General features: G+C 43.3%; 1 protein-coding gene across 11 annotated transcripts in view; it reads left to right on the top strand.

Annotated features, from left to right (window-relative positions):
• CRACD (capping protein inhibiting regulator of actin dynamics) overlaps window positions 1–18,393 on the top strand; it is a 284,595-nt gene that overhangs the window by 245,803 nt on the left and 20,399 nt on the right. For 6 of the 11 annotated variants that reach the window (XM_054484712.2, XM_063664541.1, XM_063664540.1 and 3 more), the window contains 2 exons: window positions 7,504–7,639; window positions 16,812–16,976. In XM_054484712.2, coding sequence (XP_054340687.1) covers window positions 7,598–7,639; window positions 16,812–16,976 — 207 coding nt within the window. In that variant the 5' untranslated portion in view covers window positions 7,504–7,597. Of the gene's footprint in view, window positions 1–7,503; window positions 7,640–10,526; window positions 10,549–16,811; window positions 16,977–18,018; window positions 18,376–18,393 lie in introns of those variants that run through there. The other 5 variants (XM_054484706.2, XM_063664543.1, XM_054484704.2 and 2 more) reach the window with 4 other exon arrangements.

The raw sequence follows: 18,393 nt of genomic DNA, 5'->3' as shown, positions 1-18,393 counted from the left end.
AGGACAGAAATGTAGAAATGACAGTTAAAACATCTCAGCCATGCTCCTTTGTACATGTACATAGGAGAGCTGACTGCCTTCTAAAGCCCCAGGAACTTCTGCTCTTTGGACCTCCAATCCAAAGGGACCATTTTTCTGGCCTCTATAAGTCAGGGCTGTGATTCTTTTCTAGGCTTATGAAAACTGTTGCTCAGATACCAGTGCTGTTCTGAACTTCCCAAGTGGGCCTTTCTTCCTCTCTTTGTAGAGTTGGCTTTTACCATGTGTGCTTTGCATTTGACTTCAAATCTTGTTTAAATTAAAATGATTGTTAAATGACTATATTGACAATCCTCCAGTTCAAGGTTTAAAATCTGTGGGATTTTAGAGGTCTTTATACAGCTCTTCTCACAAGCAAGAGGCTGCTCTGGTTCTCAGTAGCAGAAGAGAAGGTTCCCACCTGGCAAGTCCATTTTCTATCATTTGAGCAGAGAGAGAGTGAGGGAAAGTTGCAGCATTGAGGCTGAAAGGCCCCTCTCTCTTGGCTCCCTCTTAAAAGGAAGCAGGGAGAGGTGGAGTTGGCCTTCTTCACAATCAACTGTGAAAGATCTTTAAATGTCAAGAATAAAGAAGTCCCGATGAACTCTGCTAAGGTACAATTTGTGGTAAATTGCCTCTCCACCTCCCAATCATGTAGTTTGCACTTCCCAGCTGGTTGAGGACCATGGCTCCACCAAGCTCTGTGTTCATTAGAACATGGTTTCAAGCTGAGATCTCCACGCAAAGGCTATTCAGTTTCAATTCCAACCCTGCCTCAAATTTTGGAACTTTGGGCAATATTTTTACCCACCTCAGCTTCCCCTTCAGAGAACAGGAAATAATCTACATTGTAGAGTTGTTTGGAGCTGGAACTGGTAACCATGCTTACCAAAGATTTAATATTAGATTTAATATTATACAAATGCTGCCCTCTTTCTCCTACTCTCACCACATGACTGACGTACCTGCCCCCATTTTGCCTTCTACCATGATTGTAAGCTTCTTGAGGCCCTCACCAGAAGCCAAGCAGATACTTGGTGCCATGCTTATACAGCCTGCAGAACCATAAGCCAGTTAAACCTCTTTTCTTTATAAATTACCCAGCCTCAGATATTTCTATGCAGTAACACAAAAATGACCTAATATAGAAAACTGGTACCAAAGAATGGGGCATTGCTATAAAGATACCTGAAAATGTCAAAGCAGCCTTGGAACTGGGTAACAGGCAAAGGTTGGAAGAGTTTGGAGGGCTCAGGAGAAGACAAGAACATGAGGGAAAGTTTGGAATTTCTTAGAGACTGGTTAAATACTTGTGACTAAAAATGCTGATAGTTATATGGACAGTGAAGGCCAGGCTGATGCAGTCTCAGATGGAAATAAGGAACTTACTGAGAACTGGAGCCAAGGTCTCCTTTGCTGTACTGTAGCAAATAACTTGGCTGCATTGTGTTCATTCCCTAGAGATCTGTGGTAGTTTGAACTCAAAAGTGGTGACTTAGGGTATCTGTTGAAAGAAATTTTTAAGCAGCAAAGCATTTAAGATGTGGCCTGGCTGCTTCTAACAGTTTACACTCAGATATGCCAAGGAGGGGGACCTTAGGAAATAACCCAGGCTCTCAGTTGAGGCTCTGGGAGGACCACACCCTAGAAGTGGAGGCAAAACAGAAGTAGTCTGAGCCTTACAAAGATTTCTAACCAGCCATGAATTAGCTCAGTCTTTGATTGGATTGAAGTGATGTGCTTCTTTGCTGTTTGTAGCCTTCAAGAAGATCAGGTGAGTCCTCTCTGGAAAGAGAGAACGCAGCCTCTAAAAATTTTTTTTTTTTTTTTTTTTTGAGACAGAGTCTTGCTCTGTCGCCCAGGCTGGAGTGCAGTGGCGCAGTCTCGGCTCACTGCAACCTCCACCTCCCAGGTTCACGCAATTCTCCTGCCTCAGCCTCCCAAGTGGCTGGGACTACAGGCACCCGCCACCACGCCCAGCTAATTTTTTGTATTTTTAGTAGAGACAGGGTTCACTGTGTTAGCCAGGATGGTCTCCATCTCCTAACCTCATGATCCACCTGCCTCAGCCTCCCAAAGTGCTGGGATTACAGGCATGAGCCACCGCACCTGGCCGCCTCTAAAATTTTTGAGGCATGATGTGTGAAGTTTAATTAAAAATTACCAGGCATCTAAGAAACAGACTACAAGAAAAACAAGATAATAGACATAGACCTAAAGGTGACCTAGATGTTGGAGTTTCAGATAAACTTTCAAATAATTGTGATTAATATATTCAAGAATATAGTTTACAAGATGGAGTATTTCAGCAGAGAACTTAAATTTATTAAACAATTAAGTGGAAATTTGAGATCTAAAATATACTTCTGAAATTAAGAGCTCAACAGATGAGTTTTAACAGCAGATTGGACTTAAAGAGAAAATTAGTGAACTGGAAGCAGGTCCATAGAAATATCCAGTCTGAATCATATTGAGTAAAAAGAATGGTAACTATAATAATGAGAATAAAAGTTATGTGGCTTGTAGTTAAAAGGTTTTAACATGGGAGGATCAGAGAGAGATTAGAGGAATAATGGGGCAGAACAGTATTTAAGAGATAAAGGCTGAGAATACTCCAAAGCTGATGAAAGACATCAAGCTACAAATTTAAGAAGCACTGTGTAACCCAAGCTGAATAAATTAAAAGAAGCTCACACCCTGCTACACCAGAGTAAAACTGCTAAAAAACAAAGACAAAGAGGCTAATTTTAAAATCAGCTATAAATGAAAGATAGCTGTATTAGTGTGCTCTTGCACTGCTCTAAAGAAATACCTGAGACTGGGTAATTTATAAAGAAAAGAGGTTTAATTGGCCATGATCCTGCATGCTGTACAGGAAGCATAGTGGCTTCTACTTCTAAGGAGGCCTCAAGAAGCTTCCAATCATGGCATAAGGCAAAGAGGGAGTGAGGTGTTTCACATGGCAGGAGCAGGAGCAAGAGAGAGCAAAGCAGGAGGTGCTGCATGCTTTTAAACAACAGGATCTTGCAAGAACTCACTCACTACCATGAAAATAGCACCAAGGGGATTATGCTGAACCGTTCATGAGAAATCCATCCCCATGATCCAGCCACCTCCCACCATTAGAGACTACAATTTGACATGAGATTTGTCGGGGACACAGATCCAAACCGTATCAGTAGATCACGTGTCTTTTCAAAGATGCAGTAATACAAGCATATCTACAAAAATTCTGTGCTTCAGGTGTGGTGGCTTATGCCTGTAATTCCAGCACTTTGGGAGGCTAAGGTGGGAGGATTGCTTGAGGCAGGAGTTCCAGACCAGCCTGGGAAAGATGGCAAGAATTCATCTCTACAAAAAATTTTAAAAGTAGCCAGGTATGCTGGCATGAGCCTGTAGTCCCAGCTACTTGGGAGACTGAGGCAGGAGGATCCCCTGAATCCAGGAGTTCAAGGTTGCCCAGCAGCTATGATTCAGCCACTGTACTCCAGCCTTGGTGACTGAGACCCTGTCTTAAAAAAAAAAAAAAAAAGAATCAGCAGTCACATTATTATAATTGATAAATAAACTTAAGCAAAGTCTCTGGTTATAAGATCAATATATAAAAATAAGTTACATTTTATATCCACTAATTAAAAAATCAGAAAATAGAAATTTTACTCTATACCATTTACAATAAATTCAGAAACACCAAATATTTAAGAATAAACCTATCAAAATATGTACAAGACCTCTATACAGAAAACTTCAACACATTTGTTAAGAGAAATTAAAGATGATATAAATACATGAGGAGTTAGCCCATGTTCATGGATTAAAAGATTCAATATTGTAAAAACATCAGTTTAAAAATGTATAGATTTAATGGCATCTGAAAGCAATCTCAATAGTATATTCATGTATGTGTATATGTATAAATTTATGTAGAGGCCAGGTGTGGCGGCTCACGCCTGTAATCCCAGTACTTTGGGAGGCCAAGGTGGACAGATCACTTGAGGCCAGGAGTTCGATACCAGCCTGGCCAACATGGCAAAACCCCATCTCTACCAAAAATACAAAAATTAACCAGGCGTGATGGTGGGCACCTGTAATCCGAGCTACTTGGGAGGCTGAGGCAGGAGAATTGCTTGAACCCAGAAGGTGGAGGTTACACTAAGCCGAGATCATGCCACTGCACTCCAGCCTGAGTAACAGAGCGAGACCTTGTCTCAACAAAAAAAAAAAAAGAAAGAAAGAAAGAAAAAAACCCAGAAAACCAGAGCTGAAAAACTTAAACTACTAGATATCAAGACTCCTTAAAAAGCTACAGCAATTAAGATAGAGTGTTATTGGTATAAAAACAGGTAAGTAAAAAAAAGTAAAAACAAAACAACAACAAAAAACAGACAAGTAGACCAGTGGAACAGAGTCCAGAAAAAATTATAATATAGACAATTACTTAATTTATAGCAAATTGCTCATTGTCTTCAAACCTTAGTTTCCTTGTCCGTAAAACAGCCTTACTAACAGTGCCTACCACATAAGTTTTAAATATTATATATCAAAAAGATTCTGATATTATGTTAAAGAGGTTAGCATATATGCAAGATACATCACAAGTGTCCAATAAAATTTAGCTAGGATAAATATTACCACTGTGACCGCCACTATTATAATTACTACTACTGCTATTATTACTCTTCATTTTCTCTATTTTTCAATATGATCATCTGGAAGTGAGTAATGAATGGACGTCAGATGTTTGCCGGCAACATGAAAGTTTGGAGTTCAACACCAAAGAGCAGGAGAGTGCCAATTCTTAGCCTATGTGGAAAAAATAATGGGATCAGGGGGATAAACTTCATGCCTCAGTCAAGGTTGACTTAGAAACTAGAGTGGAACTTAGCCTAGCATTGGTGTACTCTGTACACACAACTGCAAGAAATTAGTAAATGTGTATATTTATATATGTGCCCTTTGCAATATATTTGCAAAATATACAATTTTTTTTTTGCCCTTTGCAAAAATACAGTGTAGAAATGAAGTCATTTACCCCTTCTCTCAACTGAGTCATAACCAGGGATCTGAAAACGAAGTTTAGACAGAATATTCAGAAGTTCGATTACACAACTTCAAATGAAAAGTTTATTTCATAACATTTTTTGGTGAACTTGGAAGCTCAGTTTGTGACATAGGTCCCAGATTCTCTGAGGACAGGGAGATCATAACATATTAATCTCCCTGCATGTTTCCTAAAAGAGTGCCTCATATTTCATAAAGGGAATTGCTGCTATATGGTGCCCTGGGTTATTTAGCTGAAGACTTATGTCTTATTCAAGCTATTTGGTGTCTTCAACCCTCTCATAGTCCAGGCCCCATGGCATCTGCACCATCTTCCTGTCCCATACCCTGTGTCACTCATGGGTGGCAATACTATAAGACCTTCTACCACTTTAAAATATGGCAGCTGGCTGGCATGAGATTATTCTCAGCAGATCTGAGTTCAGTTTCTCACTCTACTCCTTCAATCTGGATGTCTTTATATAAGTTATTTACTCTCTGAGTTTCATCTGTCACAAGATGGTGATGATGGGGATTAAATGAGATAATGAAAGTAAAACTCCACACAGTTTTTTTTTTAAATCAAATAAGGGTTGACGTTTATAATAATTATTATTATTGCCTAAGATCACATAGCCAGGAGGCTCACATCCAAGTCTTTCATTTGTAAACCTCGCACACTTTTACACCATGCTGCCTGTAATTTAGCAAACTAGATGATAAAATTTGGTAATTAGTCTTCCCAACTGGGTCTAGACTTGGACAGATAACAAGTACAGCTGCCCCAGGACCTTGCCCACTGCATTCTGTAATTCAGTTCAGAGGCACTGCCTGGGAACACCTGCCCCCAGTGCTGGCTATTCTTTCATGCGCTTGGTCACTGAGAAAACCCCAGTAGGGGCCCCTTTCTGGGGAGGGGAAGGAGGAGGTTGTGCTCTCTCTCCCCTCCAAGTGCTGCCTGTGTTGCCTGGTATTGTGGCAATGTGCCTGCCTTGCTGCTCTTCCTGCCCCTGTGAGGAGCTGGCAGCCTCGGTGTGTACTCTTTCCCAGAGATAAGTTAGTTTCCAAGATCAAGTAAGGAACAGTTTGCTTCCTTACTGCTATCTTACTTGCTTACTTCTGCTGCTTCCTCTTTGTGCATTTCTTTTTTTTTTTTTTTTTTTTTGAGACGGAGTCTTGCTCTGTCTTGCCTAGGCTGGAGTGCAGTGGTGCAATCTTGGCTCACTGCAATCTCCGCCTCCCGGGTTCAAGCGATTCTCCCATCTGAGTCTCCCAAGTAGCTGGGATTATAGGCGCCAGCCACCAACATGCCTGGCTAATTTTTTTGTTTTTGTTTTTGTTTTTTTGGTATTTTTAGTAGAGATGGGGTTTCACCATATTGGCCAGGCTGGTCTCGAACTCCAGACCTCAGGTGATCTGCCTGCCTCTGCCTCCCAAAGTGCTGGGCTTGGCATGAGCCACTATGCCTGGCTGTCTTTGTGCACTTCACACGGCTTATACCTCATTGTCTGGTAGAAGTCCAGACTTCCTCCAAGTCCAGCCCTTCAACTGAAAAGTGTTTTAGCTGGGCTTAGTGGCTCATGCCTGTAATGCCAATGCTTTGTGAGGAAGCCAGGAGTTCAAAACCAGCCTGGGTAACATAGCAAGACCCCATCCCTACAAAAAATATTATAAATTAGCTGAATGTGGGAGCAGATGCCTGTATTCCTAGCTACTCTGCAGGATCCCTTGAGCCCAGGAGTTTAAGGCTACATTGAGCCATGATCACACCACTGCACTCCAGCCTGGGCAACAGAATAAAACCTTGTCTCTAAAAAATATAAATAAATAAAAATAAAAATTTAAAAAGTTTTTATTGGATACCAGCCACCTATAAGGTGTTCCATATATGCAAAGCCTGTCAGAATGGCCCTAACACAAATGTCTCCCATTTTCCCGAAATTCCTAAAGCATTTATTGTCTCTATCAACAATTCTCTAGTTCTCTTCCAAAGTCTTTGTTTGGGATGTGTACATCTTTCTTCCAGTTTGGTTGTCATCTGAAAGAAAGAAATCCTTGCCTCTTACTTCTAGATTTGCATGTTACTTAATAAATTCTGGTTGGCAAGACTTACTGAGACAAAACTGATAGTGACAGCTCAGCTGGAGAAAGTCTCTTCCAATTAAAAGTTCTGCAGTGCCTTCTGTCTTGGATCCTATACAAATAAGTAACTGTCTTTGTGTTCTCATGGTGAATGGCTCTGAACTAGGGCTATGTAAGAGATGGGGACCTTTCGTCTACCCAGCTCCTTGGCAGACCCCCAGCAGAAAGGGACACACTGCTGAAAGTGCTTGCCGAATGAGACTGGGAATGTGGGTGGAGTCCCTCCAATCAGGGATAATGGAAAACTGAATTGCCAAAAGAAATTTTATCCTAATAAAATGAAGCACATGATTTACATTCCAGGTCCTTCAACTATTCTGTGGGAACCCGGGCATTTTCCCATGACAGTATTTTTATCCCTGATGGGGGAGCAGAAAGTGAGCAGACAGTTCAAGCAATGTCACAGGACAACATCCTGGGCAAAGTCAAAACTCTTCAGGTAAGACAGCTTGAGAGTGGAAGGTACGAGCCATAGGAGGGGCCCAGTTATGAAGGGAAGTGGGAAAAGTCCCGAGCTTGGCCTTGAGTAATGGATTGGGAGGTCCAGAGGTCACTCCTGGTGAGAATTATTGCTTTCTTGAATTCAACTCTATTCTCTGGAAACCTCCTGCCCACCTGCAAGAGCTACACTATCACCATTGCAGCCACCTGCATGACACACCCTCTCCTTTTCTTTCAAATTGTTACCTCATATTTTACTGGACATGAAAACAAGTACCCAAGAGAAGCTGCAGGACTTGGGGCCAGGTGCGGTGGCTCAGGCCTGTAATCCCAGCACTTTGGGAGGCAAGGCGGGTGGATCACTTGAGGCCAGGAGTTCAAGAGCAGCCTGGGCAACATGGTGAAACACTGTCTCTACTAAAAATGCAAAAATTAGCTGGATGTGGTGGCACACACCTGTAATCCCAGCTACAAGGGAGGCTGAGGCAGGAGAATCACTTGAATCCGGGAGGCGGAGGTTGCAGTGAGCCGAGATCATGCCACTGCACTCCAGCCTGGGTGACAGAGCAAGACTCTCTCCCCAACAACAACAACAACAACAACAACAAAAAGCTACAGGACTTGGATGAGAGGAAGAGTTCCTAACCGTTAAGCATTGCCCATAATCCCTGAATCAGGGCTGACTGTTGACTGAGCATGTGCACAACACATATCCACTTTCCGAGTCTCTATAATTGGACAGTGAATGATACGACTCTATTTTTCTGTTGTATTTGTGAATCTCACCACCCTAAGCCACCTTGTCTCAGAAAAAAATCACAAAGCTCTTAAGCCACTTCCAGTTCACTCTGCAGAGTGGGGCAGTTTTCCTACCTAAAATCTACTCGGGTGGTACCTCCCTAACAATGAAAATATAATAAATAATTATTCACTAAATATGATTGAAATGACAGATAATACAGGAAAAGCAAGAAGAGCAAAGGCACTTAGAGCCTGACTATGAGGTCTGCCTAGTTGCTTGGCAGATAGATTTCTCTCATCTGGCCAGGCATGGTGGCTCACTCCTATAATTCCAGCACTTTGGGAGGCTGAGGTGGGTGGACTGCTTGAGCTCAGGAGTTCAAGACTAGCCTGGGCAACATGGTGAAACCCCATCTCTACCAAAAATACAAAATTCAGCCGGGCATGGTGGTGCATGCCTATAATCCCAGCTTCTCAGGAGGCTGAGGCGGGAGGATGGCTTGAGCCCGGGAAGCAGAGGTTGCAGTAAACTGAGATTGCACCACTGCATGCCATCCTGGGTGATGGAGTGAGAGCTTGTCCAAAAAAAAAAAATTCGCTTACCCAAGAGAAATGCCCAAGCAAGCACTTCTCTGAGGCTCTCCAGCTAGCTGCTTGGAGGGTCTCCAGGTTATGAACAGAGGGTTCTGGTCTGCTGGTTTCCACCTGTCTGTAAGTCTACAACAATGGATTAATAAATGAATGAATCAATGAACAAGCAAAAAAAAAAAAAAAAAAAAAAGGAAAAGAGAACACCTGCCCTCAGTAGCTACTGATATGCTGAAGCACTATACTGAGCAGAGATCAGCAGATCAAAACCATCCTGGCTAACACAGTGAAACCCCGTCTCTACTAAAAATACAAAAAATGAGCCAGGCGTGGTGGCGGGCGCCTGTAGTCCCAGCTGCTCGGGAGGCTGAGGCAGGAGAATCGCTTGAACCCAGAAGGTGGAGGTTGCAGTGAGCCGAGATTGCACCACTGCACTCCAGCCTGGCGACAGAGAGAGACTTCCTCTCAAAACAAACAAACAAACAAAATTATTTCTCAGGTGTTCTTGTTTCTATGGAGCGTTGGCTGTGTATTTTGTGATATTTTGTGGAAATTGTGTCTGGTCACATATTCCACATAACACCCAGCTAAATGTAGCATGTGGCAGATGGGGAAGTAGCTAAGAGACCTTGGAACGATACCCGACTTGCCTAGATCTTGATGCCTGCTGCCACCGCTGCCCAAAGCCATAGTCCTGCCCTCAGGGCCAACCCCAGACATGTCCTTCAAATCTTAGCATTTCCTAACCAGCTTCCATTCTTGGTTCTAGCTGGCTGTGCTCTAACACTTTTTATAGAAAAAGCAAGCTGTGACTTCTTATAGGTTGAAGAAGAGGAAAGGATGGTGATGGCCAAAGAAAACCTTGACCCCCCTCCTCCTTACCTTTCCTTCTTCAAGTCTTTTGATTCTTTCAATATTATTCCTAAGAAGTTGTGAACCTCTGGTTCATTGTATCCCCTAAGAGGAATGACTTACAGATTTCAATTCACAAAACAGCTGTATTTTATGAGAGCTTTTTAGGAGTTTTTAAAAAGTCAGATAAAAATCTCTTGTCTTCAATGATACCTGCTCTGTCACATCACACCACATGCCACTGCCACGCCAAGAAGTGGATTTAGTGTTGTGAAAAAGTATACTATATAATTCTGCAGTATTGGAAGGATAGAAACTCAATAAAAATATTTCTGTTAACAGTAAGGCATGATTTTAAATAATCTGATGTCATAATTAATAAAATGTAAAATGACTAACTTCCCCGAAGTGACAATTGCATAAACACAGGAAGAAAAATGTGAGTAAAGCAGAATAAAACTGTTTAATTTCTGTGCGCTCATTTTGACAATATCTATTCAGATGAAGTCTGCCTAGTTTTGCTTCTGCTGCATGGATTCACAAGCTTCCTTTCAGCTCTGTAGTTATATTTTTGAAAACATAAAAGGCTTTGTTCGTTCTTTGAGGAGGGAAATGGGGACCATTATCATAGAAAATGTGATTTTTTTGGCGTGACTTGAGATATAACTGAATCATCCCCAAAAAGACTGTGCTTTATTTTTCAGTCGACTAAGCAGTATGTTCCTGGTAAGTCGTAGAAATGATAGTAACTTTATTAACTTGCATGAATGCTTTGCATTTTTCCATGACAACGTGATGCTGGTATTGACGCTTAGTAAGCAGCCTAAGAGACCGCCCCCTTGTAGATGCCAGCATGGAATGAGAATTTAGTGTGTCTGAGGCATGTATGCTTTTATGTCTGGAGTTGTCTTTGTGTATGTGTGTATGTTTATTTTTAAGAAGAGAGAAGTAATGGAAAACACCTATTTGACAGTATATGTCCTGGCAAGCTGATTAGCCACCATTAAGACATTCTTCTGAGATGAGATGTCTACTGGAATGCCTTTTTTCTCTGTGGCTTAAGAAACTTCCCAGCCCTTAGAGTTCCTAGAGACCCACGGAAGGGTGTCTGTCTGTAATGCCTGCGTTTGGAAAGGTTGCCCTCTAGTGCCTGCGCATGGTGGGCTCACCGAGAACTGTCTTAGGTTGCAGGTTGGTGTCTCTCCACGGAGTACAGAAGAACCCAATACAGCAAAAACCAGCCTCCCCTTTCCTGAGTAACGTGAATCTACCATCTGCCACAATTTCTGTGGCAGATTTAGAAGAAAAAATCACTATTTAAAAGAAAAATCACCATTTTTTTTCTAAAGATAAAAATAGTGCACGTGCAGAGTGAAAACAAATTCTAATATATGGGGCAGTTATAGGGACAAAACCAACAGTGGTGTCCTTTGTGAGGACTCTGTACATAACAGAGTTGCTCTGTGGCCAGTAGTATGAATACCATTTGAATGAGTGACAGAATGCAGTGAAATACAAAGCCAGCCCCACCTGGCTGTATGGCTTTGGGTGAAGTCGTTCAACCTCTCTGGCACTTTCTCCTCCTGAAAACTAAGGAGCATGCACACAAGGGGTGATCTGAGGGCCCCTCCTGCTCTTAAGATCTGCGATCTCTATAAAATCACCATTGACCTGCTGTAGCATGGAGCGGCTTCAGAAGCTTCGCACTTCGTTGCATTTCAGCTACAATGACCTTGACATTCCCTACAGCTGCCCACCAGCACGGATCAGGGAGGGTGCCTGTTTGTGTAAGATCAGACCGGGCTGTGAGGTATGTACCAACTGGTGATAAAACTCAGGGGTACTACAGTCTAAGGCTGCAGGTAATTGTTAGGATTATACTGCACCTTTGTCAGGAAATGCTTAGTCTGTTTGTACCATGGATTATCTGCTATAGGAGGGAACACCGCCATCCTGAGTGGTTTGTATCTCCCACCAAGCCGGATTTCACTTACAAATACCAAAGTCATATATTCAGGGATTTTGACACCTTACTGCAGCTGTCAAGGACACAAAGAATAAACACCCGCTCTTAGCCACTTCTTCCTAGAGCAGGATGTCTTTAATTCCATATGCTTTTTCTTTTTTTTTTTATTATTATTCATTTTAACTATGGAGATACCTGTAGTTTGCTCAAAAAGACAGCAACTTTATTTATTTATTTATTTTTTCTGCTTTGCTCTTTAGACATAGTCTGAAGGATAGGAAAATCTAGACACTGGCAGAGAGCTTCAGAATATGGTGTGCTCGGCATTTCCACATTGTAGGAATAAGCCTTATAAATATGGATGTGCATTCCTGTAACGTCATTCTCCAGCATTCCACATTACAACAAAATGGTCCAATTTGAATGAATAAAATATAGTTCCTTGTAGCTCACATTCCAGTCTCAACAGTAACTCCATTCATGGCCACCAGCAACATGGAGCGTCAGATGAGGCACAAGTTTCCACTCTCCCTTCTGCTTATATTTCCCGTATATATAAAGAAGGAGTCCGGAGGCTGTGTGTGGTGGCTCATGCCTATAATTCCAGCACTCTGGGAGGTCGAGGTGGGTGGATCACTTGAGGCCAGGAGTTCAAGACCAGCCTGGCCAGCATGGTGAAACCCCATCTCTACTAAAAATACAAAAATTAGCAGGACGTGCTGGCATGTGCCTGTAATCCCAGCTACTCGGGAGGCTGAGGCAGGAGAATCGCTTGAACCCCAGAGGCGGAGGTTGCAGTGAGCCAAGATCATGCCATTGGCACTCCAGACTGGGTGACAGAGCGAGACTCCATTGCAGGAAAAAAAAAAAAAGAAAAGGAACCTAGGGATATATATATTTTTGAAGATGGGAGGAGTAGCAGTTTATCTCTCTGAAAACTTAAAAGCTGGCTTATCTTAACAGTCTGGTTTTCAGTGATTATTTCATAGTTCCTCTCATGACAATGCCTGAGTAGTGGGCAGAATTAAAGTAACAAAAAAGACACATTTATCCACATAGTCAATTCACATGACACCTGAGATTGTCAAACAGGTGTTAGCAGTAAACTTAATTGTTGATATAATAAATCACACAAAATGTCCTAACAGCCAGTCTCCTCTGAGTTGGCTGAAGGAAGCATTCAGAGGAGGTACCACACGGAGAGCCTGTAGGGGCGAGGCCTTGGCCTTGGCCTTGGGTACCTGAGGATTGAGCACCATGCCTTGGACCCTGAGTCCTGCCCTGGCCTGGGTCCACTGTCTCATCCCAGATGGCTGTAGGGCATGTCTTCGAGGACAGTGCTTCGTCTGGACATAGAAACTGTAGTCCTCCTCTTCGTCACGGCCACCATTCTCCTCTTTCATCTCAGTTTCTCTTCCTAAGTTCCCCAGCCACCAGCCTGAGTTTGTTTTCTCTGGGGGGATTTCAAGTCAGCTTCTTTACTAAGATGCACACTTTCATTCTAAAAGGCAACAGCATGATGCTGATTTTGCCAGGATGAACATATCTGTGACATACATGATAGATACATTCTGCTTCCCTCCCTCCCTCTGCCTCTTCTCCCTCTGCCCTCCCCTGCCAACATCCCCCAGCTGTTGTAACTGCAGCTGGTCTGCTCTTCCTGGGCCCTGCTCCCTCTTCTTCCCTATGCATTTTCTCTGTTCCCTGTCCCTTCCTCTTGAATTGCCTCTTTAATTCTCAACTTCACTTCCTAACATTACTCTTTTCATTTCTCTGCTTTGTACCAGGCATCTTCTTTTTCCTGTTCTTATTCTTTTTTTTTTTTTCTTTCCATGTTCTCTTTTCTATTTGTAGATATAATAGTCATTCCATCTTTGGAGATTATTTGAATTCAGACTGTGATTACATTTTGCCTTATTCTTTTTTTGTCTCTTAAGCATCAGGATGGGCCAACATGAGTATTATAAAAAGGGCCCTAATGAAGTAAAACAGGACAGGTGTGATGGCTCATGCCTGTAATGCCAGCACTTCGGGAGGCTGAGGCAGGAGGACTGCTTGAGTCTAGGAGTTCCAGATCAGCCTGAGCAACATAACAAGAGCCCACCCAACTCTACAAAAATTTAAAAAATTAGTTGGGCATGGTGGTGTGCACCTGTAGTCCCACCTATTTAGGAGGCTGAGGTGGGAGAATTCCTTGAGCCCAGGAGTCTGAGGCTGCAGTGAGCTATGATGGCACTACTGCACTTTAGCCTGGGCAACAGAAGGAGACCCCAACTCTAAAAAAATAAAATTTCATTTAAAAAATTTAAAATGAAGTAAAGTTTAAGTATATTCATTTTTTGTGTGTGTGATGATGGCAAAAATCCTAATTAAATGGTATTAGAGTGTTAGGCCAGGTCCTCCTTGGAAGTTCATTAAAGAATTATCCTTTCCAGCTGGGTGCAGTGGTTCATACCTGTAATCCCAGCACCTTGGGAGCCTAATGCAGGAGGATCAGTTGAGCCCAGCAGTTTGAGACGAGCCTGGGCATCATGGTGAGACCCTGTCTCTACAAAAAAATCTGAAAATTAGCTAGGTGTGGTGGTCGATGCATGTGGTCCTAGCTACTTGGGAGGCTAAGGCAGGAGGATCACTTGAGCCCAGGAGATCGAGGCTGCGGTGAGCTATGATCATGCCACTGCACTCTAGCCTGTGTGACAGAATAAGACCCTGTCTCAGAAAAAAAAAAAAAAGGAATTATCCTTTCCACTGTAAGCACAAGAAATGTCCTCATCTCAGCATTGGTAAAAAGCAGACCCTCCCAACAGATGTCTCAGTCTAAGGGGATTTAGAACAGTTTCCAGTTCTTGGCCAACACTCCTAGAGAAAGCTGGGCTGGGCGGACACAGGAACTATTCCCACCTCTTCTGCACAGGTCCCTACCCCCTCTCCTGAGGCTGCAGGTTGAGATGGGCCTGTTACCTTGTTATTCCATGTCCTCTTGTCTAACTCCATCCATCGGCTGTTCTAACCTTGCCTGTTTATTGATTTGCTTAGAGTAGATACTACCTGCCACTTCCTGTTGGACTTGTTTTTAGAAGACACCCTTTTCAGCCTTCTCCTCCCCACAACCCTTCCAGGCTGCTGATGCTGTACTTCCCTTGCTGAACTTGGCTTTTCATGTGTGCTCCTTTCCTGTGAGGCTGGGAGAGCCAGGCATACAAGCCCTTGCCTGGCTGTGGTCCTGACTTGGCATGCTGGGGTCCCCAGGGGGCATGTGGAGGGGACCCTTGGGCTTATCTCTGTTATATCTCTGCAGTCTCACTGCCCACTGTGCAAGGCTGAGGGGGAGCTGGGCAAAGGTGGGTGGATTTGGTACCACTGAGTTCAAAGGGAGAGAAGACATTTCCCTCAAGGGATTCTTTCGCCAGGGAACATCATTGAAGTATTAGAAATACTCTGCCTCTTTATTTCTGCCCCTGGAAGAAAGAAGTACAAAGTCAAATTTATGAGCACTGGTGGAGTACAAGGAAAACAACACTGAATGTTATTTTTAAAAGACCTGAGTTCAGATTCCTTTTGAGCCACTCATTCTTTCCATAAGCTTGGGCCAGTCACCTCTCTCCACTGGGCCTCAGACATTTTTTGCAAAGTGAGGGGTTTGGAGTAGGTGATTGCTATGGCTTTTTGCAGCTCTGTGGGATTAAATATTAGCCAGATTAGAGATAAATAGCAGGCCAGGTGCGGTGGCTCATGCCTGTAATCCCAGCACTTTGGGAGGCCGAGGTGGGCGGATTGCTTGAGACCAGGAGTTTGAGACCAGCCTGGACAACTTGTTGAAACCCCATCTCTACAAAAAATACAAAAGTTAGCTGGCTGTGGTGGTGCATGCCTGTAGTCCCAGCTACTTGGAAGGCTGAGGTGGGAGGATCACCTGAGCATGGGAGAATCATCTGAACCTGGGAATTCAAGGTTGCAATGAGCCGAAATTGGGCCACTGCACTCCAGCCTGGGCAACAGAGCGAGACCCTGTCTCAAACAAACAAACAAACAAACAAACAGAGAAAGATGAACATTTCAGAAAATATATTCTTTGAGGAATATAATGACTATGAAACCCAAGGACCTAGGTCTAGAGCAGTGGTTCTCAGCTGGGGGCAATTTTACCCTCCAGGGGACTTTGGGTAACTTCTGGAGACATTTTTGCTTTTCTAATCTGGCCTTCCTCTACTTGCAAATACTGTTTAATCTTCCTAATTTCTACCCCATTTTCCCCTCCCTTCTCCCTGTCCTTTTAGCCACCACTCACCAGTAATCAGTCCCTCCCTGGCTTTTTCCCACTTGGTTCCTCTGTCTCCTTTGTTAGGTGGCCACAGCAAGGCAAAGAGGACGTCCAGATTGTTCATATCCTTTGTAGGGTTTTAGTATTGATCATGGAAAGACTTGCTGGCTCTGGGGCCTTCTTTGCCTTGGCAGTGACCCAGTGTGGCAGAATGCAATGTTCTGGTTTGGGGTCTCAAGCTAAGGGCTGGTGAGGAAGGCTGCAGAAATATAAATCTTCAAAGTGAATATGTCCCAAAGGGGCTGGAGAGTTGCACCAACCTTTAGGGTCTTGATTTCCCTCAGTGGTTCCTACATTTCATGTAACTGTTTTCTATAATTTTTTTTGCACTTTTAAAAGACTTTTTATATAAATGAATTTATAGGTTAATCAAAAATTTTTGTCATAACATACATCCCAACTTTTGGTTCAGAAAATGTGGCCACCATGCCCACTGGGAAATGTTGGGATCTCCATGAAAGAGGTGGCTGGATGAAGAAGCTCATGGCTTGAAGGTGGGAAAGAAAAAAAAAAGAAAAGAAAGTAGAAAACAAATTAACTTATTACAGGATGGCATCATGGTTTCCTGGCATGGTGTTGAGTCTAGAAATCAGTCGTGCACAAGGTATGCCTCAGTGCTCACTAGATATGCTGGAGAACCTGGTTGTGGTGGTTGTGAACTGCTTCACTGCTTCAGAATGTCTTTCTTCTGTTTCTCTCCAGCAACAGTTGGGCAAGAATATCAAGTTTGGGCAGCAGCCACCCAATGCCATTTCCATGAAGAAGGCAAACAGTGGAGAGGCTAGCTTAGAAGAGGATCTGTTCCTGACCAGTCCCATGGAAATTGTGACTCAGCAGGACATCATCCTCTCAGAGGCAGAGAACAAGGTAAGTCTCCTCCAGGGAATGACTTGATTGCTCATAAACCAGGGCAGGACATTGGGCCTCCAGTAACCCTGGGGTCTGCAGCAGGGGAATTAGAGGGAGGAGCTTTTCTGATGAGTAGCTCAAGGCTTGAGGGCACTTCCTGGTAGGTGTCCTGACCTGTAGCCAGTGAAGAGGATGGGGAGGAAGAGGAGACATGCCCTTTGCAGGCGGTCTTCCCAGTGTCTTTCACTTACCCTTCAAGGCTTATGCCTACCTCTTCTGGGAAGCCGTACCTGGCCTCACCCCAAGCTGTACTGTCTTCTTGTGCCTTTGCTGTGTGTCTTCACCATTTTTTACACGTCTGTTCTCCCTATCTATGTCCATGTAACTGTTTTCTCTCCATCTCTAAACATGGGATTCCTTGAGAACAAACTGGGTCTGACACATCTTTGTCTCCCTAGGACTGAGCCACTGCCTGCTTTGCAGTACTGCCTAATTATTTGTCCAAGTGGACTAATTTAAAGGGAAATGAAAAAAGAAATGCGTAGGGGCTCCATGAGACAGAAGACATCAAACAGGCCAACTTGAAGAGTACCTAGTCTGGAAAGAAAGTCACATTCCAGCACCATCCTGTCTAAATTTGATCTCTTGACACTTTGAGCATATCCTGAAATGAGAGTTCTTCCAAAGCAGCAGAAAAGATGCCCTTAGACCTGTTAGGGAAAAAGGAGCAAAGTCCAACCAGTAGCGAGTCAGGAATTCTCTAGATGAGGCACTGGGGTTTCACTTTAAAAAAAAAAAAAAAAAAAAAAAACCATTCTCTAGTCTCTGCCTACGAAGACCCCTGGAATTTTGTTGGGTGTTATTAAAATGGGCATGCCTCAGAAGAAATCATGCATTATCAACTGATGCGTCATAAGAGTAGTGAGAAAGACGAGTGATTTGCAGAGGCAAGTGAGGAAGGGATGTGAAAAAGGACATTCCTCCCCTGTTGCCCATTGTGACACCTGGCACCCATGCATTGACACCCTTTGTGTGGTAGGTCAAGCAGGGATGGGCCTATCTCTCCCGGCAGGTCTAAAATTGCTCTTCCCAACCTCTCCAGTGCTAGGCAGAAGCAACAGCCATCGCCTTGGTGCAGGGGTATCCTGAGATCTGAAGCAAATGTCCTCACAGTTATTGATGAGCTCATAAGTGCTGGGCACTGTGGCCTGGGGGATTGTTTGTTCAGCAGGCTGTGTCTCAGATATGGGTATTACAGAGGTGAGCAAGATTCTACAAGGGGCCCCCAACCTCTGTAGTTTACACCCTAATGAGAAGGTGTAACAAACAACAAACAAGTCAACCAATATATAAATAGAATCACTTCAGATCAAGAAAAATGCTGGCTGCACAGAAAATAAAACAGGGTAATGGAAAAGTGAGTAACTTGGTGGTG

This window comes from Pongo pygmaeus, chromosome 3, assembly GCF_028885625.2.
Source record: "Pongo pygmaeus isolate AG05252 chromosome 3, NHGRI_mPonPyg2-v2.0_pri, whole genome shotgun sequence".
Lineage (NCBI taxonomy): Eukaryota > Metazoa > Chordata > Mammalia > Primates > Hominidae > Pongo > Pongo pygmaeus.
The sequence above is the reverse complement of the archived record's forward strand: the minus strand, read 5'-3'. Positions and strand labels throughout refer to the sequence as shown.